The following is a 7,309-nucleotide window of genomic DNA, read 5'->3' as shown; positions in this document are numbered from 1 at the left end:
TCCTCCAGTCCTGTCCATGTTGCTGCAAATGTTGTGAAATCGTTCTTTTTGATGGCTGAATAATATTCCATTGTATATATGGACCACATCTTCTTAATCCAGTCATCTGTTAAAGGGCATCTTGGCTCCTTCCATGATTTAGCTGTTGTGGACAATGCTGCTATGAACATTGGGGTGCATATGGCCCTTCTCTTCACTACGTCTGTATCTAAAACAAAATTGTCATCCATGTTTCCTTTATTGGACAGTGGAAAAACTCAAAGCCCAAGTTATAATCCAACCTCCACTTAGATTCCTTGGGATGCTAATTAATCTACCCAGCATAGTTTTTGTTTGGGTCTCCATGCCAGGAAACACACCACACTCTCCTGCTTCCCTCTGTCCTGGGGTAGCTGCTTGAGCTAGTCTAGGTGGGGAGGTCTTGAGTTGATTGGGCAGCAACTGGCTCATTATTAACCTGTTGTCTCTCAGCTCCAACCCTAGCCCTGGAACTCTGAGCCTGGGGTTCTGCAAGCCATGTTTCACCTTTGCAGCTGGATTTCTGTTAGTCTCTGCCCTGAGTGGGCCCCAGAGAAAGACTGAAACACTAGAGGCAGAAGGACTTGTTCTGTTCCACTTGCTTCCTGCTTCTGTCAGCATTGCCCTAATGCTATTTCTTTAACTTTGCAGCAGTGATTGGGCCCAGTGGCAGCAGCTGGCTGCAGTTTTCACACTTGCAGGAGCAGCCCCATTAGCCCTGCAGGAAGCACTGGATGTAGTTACCAATGTTGCCTACTCAGAGGTTTGAATCCCAGCTGAGCAGGAGCTCTCTCCTCCAAGTTCCTGAGGAAGCAGCACTCTCTGAGAAGTGCCCATTCCTCAGGGGCCTGAGTCCTAGCTCTGTAGAGTCTCTTCACACCACAGGAAGACCAGGGCTACCCAGGAAACACACCCCCATCAGAGGTCTCTGACCCAGCTCAGTGGAGCTCCTTCTCTGGGCTCCTCAGTTACAACAGCTCTAAGCTCTGTCTTGGTTCCTCCAATCCTTGGAGATAAAGCTTCCTTCTGCACTTGCTGTCTCTGTATCACCTCAGTGTTTGCTTCATGCCCTTACGGTCCTCTAAAACTTGTCTAACCACTTCCAAATTAAATCTTCTCTGTGAAGTTGTGTGATACGATTTCTGTTTCTCAGTTGGACGTTGGCTTACCATTGCATATAGGTTTCTGTTCAATGGGTGTTTGGTTTACTGTTGCTGCTGTTGCTGCTCCTGTGGTCTCCAGCTGGAGTGCTTCAGGCTCTGATAGATCTAAGCCCTACTCCATCAATTTCCATCTCAGACACTTGACAGCATGTCAAGGGCCAGAGCATATATTGCTCCAGGAGCAAGGAGACCATAATTCTGATTTTGTTGACATTTCTGGTGACCTTAGCTGCTATTTATTATAAGAGTTAAGAGTTCTTTCAGGGTTCCTCTTCCAGATTTCAGGATCCTTTTTAAAAAGGGGTCAACATGTGCCTCATTGCACAACTGGGCGGGAGAGGAATCTTTCTGAATGCTCTAGAGAACTTTCTCCTGATCTCATTCGTAGTTTGAGAGCTTTTGTTTTATTTTTTGTTGTTGGGTGGAGTGTTCTGTAATTGTTGATTAGAGCCTGATGGTTGATGGTGTTGAGTTCTTCTATATCTTACTGATTTTTTTGGCTACTTGTTTAATCAGTTGTTAAGAGAGGGATTGTAAAGTATCCAAATATAATCGTTGATGGTCTTTTTTGCCTTTCAGTTCTGTCAGTTTTTACTTTACATATTTTGCAGCTTTTGTGTTTGGTGCACACATTTAGGATTGCTGTGTTTTCTTTGTTGATTGATGCTCTCATCATTGTGTAATGTACCTCTCTGATTTTGGGAATTTTCATTGCTCTGAAGTCTACTTTGTATGATATTAATATAACCACTCCTGCCTTCATTTGATAAATATTTACATGAAAATCTTTCCCCATCCTCTTACTTTCAAACTGCCTGTATCATTGTATTCAAAGTGAGTGTTTATAGACATCATATAGTTGGGTTATGTTTTTAAATCTATCTTATCAATATTTCTTTTAATTGGTGTATCTAGACCATTCACATTTTGATGTCTTAGGGCTTACATCCACCATTTTATATTTTGTTTTCTTTCTGTTTTTCATTTCCATGTTTTCTTTTTCCTGCCTTCATGTGGGTTACTTGAACATTTTATAATAATTCAGTTTTGATTTATCTATAGTGCTTTTGAGTGTATGTATTTGCTTAGCATTTTTAGTGGTTGTTCTAGATATCATTTCCTGTATGTTCAGAGAACTTCTTCTGGTCATTCTTTTAGGATAGGTATGCTGGTGAGAAATTCTTTTAGCTTTCCTTCATCTGAGAGTGTTTTTATTTCCCTTTCATTCCTCAAGGATATTTTCACTGGATGTAGGATTCTGCATATTGGCAATAGTTTTCTTTGAGCACTTGAAAAAATATTGTGCTACTTCTTTCGGGCCCCCATGGTTTCTGGTGAGAAATTTACTGTCATTTGAATTGTTCTTTCCCATGGGTAATGTGTTGTTTCTTTCTTGCTGCTTCCAAACCTTTTCTTTCTCTTCACTTACCAGAAGTTTGAATACAACGTGGCTTGATATGGATTTCTTTGGATTTATCCTATGTAGAATTTATTCAGCTTCTTGGATTTGTAAGTTATATCGTTTGCCAAATTTGAGAAGTTTTCGCCTTTGTTTCTTCCAAGTCCTTTTCCAGCTCCATTTTGTTTCTTCTCTTTTTCAGACTCCAGTGACACAAATGTTAGATCTTTTGTTATAGTTCCACATGTCCATGAGGCTGTATCTATTTTTTTCAGTCTATTTTCTTTTTGTTGTTCAGACAGTAATTTCTATTATTCTTTCTTCAGTTCATTGATTTTGCCCTTTTCTCCTTCATTCTGCTGTTGACCCCATTTATTGAATTAAAAAAATTATGATATTTTTCAGTTCCAAAATTTCCATTTGGTTCTTCTTTAAGCCTTTTATTTCTTGAGTGAGAATTTCTATTTTTAAATTTGTTTCAAGCATGCTTGTAATTGCTCATTGAAACGTTTTTCTGATGGCTACTTCAAACTCTGTCAAATAATTCTAATATCTCTGTCATCTTGGTTGGTGTCCATTAATTGTCTTTTTTTTTCTTTCAAGTTGAGCTTTTCCTTGTTCTTGATAGGACAAGGTATTATCAACTGAAACCCAGGCATTAAGCTCTTGTTTAAACCTTGTGTTTTATCTGGTGTTCTTTGACATTGCTCTGGGAGAGTAAGGGAGAGCTTCACTTTATTACCACAGGCGGGGGCTCCAAATTCCCCACTTGTGCTTTCAACTCCACCTTAGTAGTGCTTTCAAGTTGGGACTTTATAAAGTCTGAGAGGATTATATACACTCTATCTTTGAAGATTTTCATGGAGGACAATGGATATTTGGGAGTCCATATTATTATATTTGCATATGTAATGAAAGGGTAGCTATGATTTTTGTATTATAATTTTCTGTTTCCAACAATGCCCAATTAGTAGCCACCAGGGATCCTAGAGGGACATTGATCTCTAAATGGCTTTGTTCTATATTCTAATGAGGTCTGGTGTGTCTGGGGTTTGCCCACTGGTCCTGGGGGATCCTGATTGGTGTCAAGAGAGTCCAATGCTAAGAATATGATGGGGAAAATTAATTTCACTTTTATCTCAGCTTCTAATAACATGTGTATTCTCCTCAACCTAGAGCAGTCAGGAAGTGGAAATCCATTTTACCTACGCTGGAATGCATTGAAGAAGAATACTATTAGAAGGGACCAGTTTGATCAGGAGGCTAATGTCTTCCACCATGCCCTGGAGCATTTGCCCGGCAAGCAGGGTCTCCTGCTGGTGGTGGCTGATGCAGGAGCAGAATGGGAGTTTGGGGAATCTGGAGCCTGCAAGGAAGGTATAAAAAGCATTTTGAAATTCCAAGTTAACTCACTTGCAGATTCCAGTAGAGTATTGGGGACCGTATGTATGAGCTCTCCTTTCTTTCCCAGGATTTCATCAGGCCAGATTGCCATGGAACTTTCACTTTCGCTTACCGCAGTTTTGGAAAGTTCTGATTTTGTATGAAGAAGCATGCTTAGTAGACATGTTATACATTTTGAACCTTTCTCTAGGATAAATTAGGGTCATTTCAAATGCAAGTGCTTTTCTGTCTCTTTTTCTCCCTCCCTCTTCCTCTCTCTTTCTCTCTCTCTCTCTCTCTCTCTCTCACACACACACACACACACACACACACACACATCTCTAAGTGCCTAGACCAGCATTTTGGTTTGTTGGAGGAGTGAAAGAGAGAGAGACTGAGTTCTGCTTATTGTGAGCTACATCTGGGTGACTACATGGCCTTAGTGTGATTGGATTATTTTGCTGTTCATGTGTTGTAAATGGAAGCAGAATCTGTTCCTCTTCAAGCTGTTTTAATATACTTCAAAGGGTGGGGTTTGACTAAGTCAGACAGCCAGTTCAGAGATCTGAGATGAACACTAGTTGACTAGAGTGACAAAGGCTCACATAGGGAAGTTTATTAATTTAAAGGATAATAGAGAATATTTTATTTAGGTGGACAATAGAAGAGAGAATGAATCAGAAAATAATTGCCAGTCAAGGCATGCAATTTCCCTTTCTAGCCTCAGGCTAGTATCCCCTAAGTGTGTGGACTGAAAGGGTCAGAAGATAAGAGATTCTCCCTTAGACTGACCACTTAGCACAGGAGGAAAGGAAAACTCTGCTCTCTTACTGACTAGTCTCAAGCTGTGTAGGAAAATGACCTGACCTGTGTCTCCAACAATATTAGAGTCCATCTGTACTCTAGTAGTCTCACTTTAGAGGGCTGTAGCTAGAACCAAAGGAAGTTTTCCTACAGGTGATGTTATGACTTCAGATAAGAATGACAAATCCTAAAGACATCAGGGGAATATTTTTTTTGTGGGATGACTTACCCATGACTGTGTTTTTTCCCCTAAGGCTACAATTTTCCTTTTACAATATGTACCCTGTGGATGCATGATATGAGTGGTACCTTATCAAAAATGATCAGATATATAGCTAAAAGAAGGATTTTTTTCTGCTTGTCAATAGACTATAGAAAAATGACTAATACTATTAAAATTACATTATTCTTCATGAAAACTTATAGCTTCATGCACAGTTTTTATTATTTAACATAAATATATTCATAGATAAACATTTATTTTTACTTAATAAAGTGCACAAATTAGACATGAAATATGATGTTTAAAATAGTAGAAAAATCCAGTCACCATGCCTATACTATTTTATTTTATTTTTTCTCTTAAAAATTTTTTTTAAATGATAGTTGACACAATGTTACATTAGTTTCAGGTATACAATACAGTGATTCAACAACTCTGTATGTTATACTATGTTCACCACAAGTATAGCGACCATCTGTCACCATACAACATTATTACAATACCATTGATTGTATTTCCTATGCTATACCTTTCATCCTTGTGGCTTATTCATTCCATAACTGGAAGGCTGTACCTCCCACTCCACCCATTTGCCTACACTGTATTATGTGTTTAATAAAATAAAGTTCTTCATTCTTCAGTCATGATACTCTACAGCATAGCTCATAGAGTTGAAGAAATGGAAAAGTCAGTGATGGAGGATGCAAGAAACCAGACAGAAGTTCAGGAATTCACCCTGGAGGGATTTCCTAGTGTCCAACACCTTGGGAAGGTTCTCTTCCTGGTGCATCTGCTGGCATACCTGGCCTCCATCATGGGAAACATACTCATAATCACCATTACCTGGGCTGACCATCACCTCCAGACACCCATGTATTTCTTCCTCAGCAGTTTCTCCTTTTTTGAATGCTGTTTTATAACTACTGTTATTCCAAAATTACTGGCCATCTTTCTGTCAGGGAGGCAATCAATTTCCTTTGCTGCCTGCTTCACACAAGCCTTTGTCTTTCTTTTCCTGGGAACAACTCTTTTCTTCCTTATGGCTGTACTATCCCTAGATCGGTACTTGGCCATTTGCAAACCTCTGTATTACCCAACCATCATGAACCCAAGGATGTGTTTCCTTCTAGTCACTGCCTGTTTAGCTTTGGGATTTGTTCTCATGGTGGTTCCAATTATAATACTTTCCCAGTCATCCTTCTGTGGCCCCCATGTCATCCCTCATTTCTTCTGTGATTTTGGGCCCCTGATTCATCTCTCTTGTTCTGATACCAGATCTACTGAAATGTTGGCCTTTGTCCTTGCTTTGTTTGTCCTTTTGACATCCCTCATCATAACCATCATTGCCTACAGCAACATAGTAGTCACAATCGTCGGACTCCCATCAGCCAAGGAGAGACAGAAAGCTTTCTCCACCTGCTCCTCTCACCTCATAGTCCTCTCTCTGATGTACGGCAGCTGTGTGTTTATATATGTGAAACCAAAGCAAAGGAACAGGATGGACTCCAACAGGGAGGCTGCCCTTGTGAACACGGTGGTGACCCCGCTGCTCAACCCTGTCATCTACACTCTGCGGAACAAGCAGGTCCACCAGGCTCTGAGGGATGCTCTATCCAGGGTTAGACTGCAGAAATAACCACAGACTGTCAGAAGGAGAATGCCCCTTCTACATCTAATGCAATCTCCTTCCTATTTCTGTAATCTCCTATATAGACTTGCAAATGTGTTTTTAGAGGTTCTGCTTATTTATTCTTAGAATAGGGGCCAATTTATCTTATAATCCAGTATACTTCGCTACTTGAAAGCTCTAACATTCTTCTTTATATTAGAGATGAAATTATCTTCCTGGATCTGTTCACTAGTTTTGGCTCAATAGGATTCAACAAATTTTAATGAATAGCCTCATATAGATGATTCTGTTTGATGCATGTAGTATCTCAAAGTTGGAAAGGTGTGTTTTCAAGTATCTACTTGTGGTAAGTGATGGGGATGAAAAATGAAATTCACAAGAATTAAGAATATCAAATTGGTTCAAGGATAGATGCAAAGTGGTCACTATATTGATTTTTGAAGGACACACATATGCATAACTGTCAGGATACTAATAACATTACTTGACTCAATTCAATTGTTTTCAATGGTGCATAGTTTTTATATAAATAGAATATAAATCTTTATAATTCTAGTTCCCACTATAATGAAGACACATAAGTGTCTCTAATTGAAATCGAAAGTTCCCTTTGGTTTTACTGGTTTGCTGGTTGATTTCAGTACTAAAGACCTAACGATGGGGACCATAGGAAAGGAAACATTATGAAT

At 39.4% G+C, this 7,309-nt stretch overlaps 1 protein-coding gene across 1 annotated transcript; it reads left to right on the top strand.

Moving 5' to 3' along the window:
* The first annotated feature begins 5,669 nt into the window (after window positions 1-5,669).
* Window positions 5,670-6,698, top strand: LOC103667914 (olfactory receptor 6C75-like). Its single transcript, XM_008696187.1, has one exon. The coding sequence runs from the start codon at window positions 5,670-5,672 to the stop codon at window positions 6,624-6,626; it is 957 nt and encodes a 318-aa protein (XP_008694409.1). The 3' UTR covers window positions 6,627-6,698.
* The last annotated feature ends 611 nt before the right edge of the window (window positions 6,699-7,309 follow it).

Source organism: Ursus maritimus, unplaced genomic scaffold, assembly GCF_017311325.1.
Source record: "Ursus maritimus isolate PB19 unplaced genomic scaffold, ASM1731132v1 scaffold_7, whole genome shotgun sequence".
NCBI lineage: Eukaryota > Metazoa > Chordata > Mammalia > Carnivora > Ursidae > Ursus > Ursus maritimus.
Note: the sequence above shows the minus strand (reverse complement) of the source record. Positions and strands in the feature narration are given on the sequence as shown.

Excerpts from the sequence above, each read along its gene's own strand:
- LOC103667914 (XM_008696187.1), top strand. The coding sequence starts at position 5,670 with ATGGAAAAGTCAGTGATGGAGGATGCAAGAAACCAGACAGAAGTTCAG.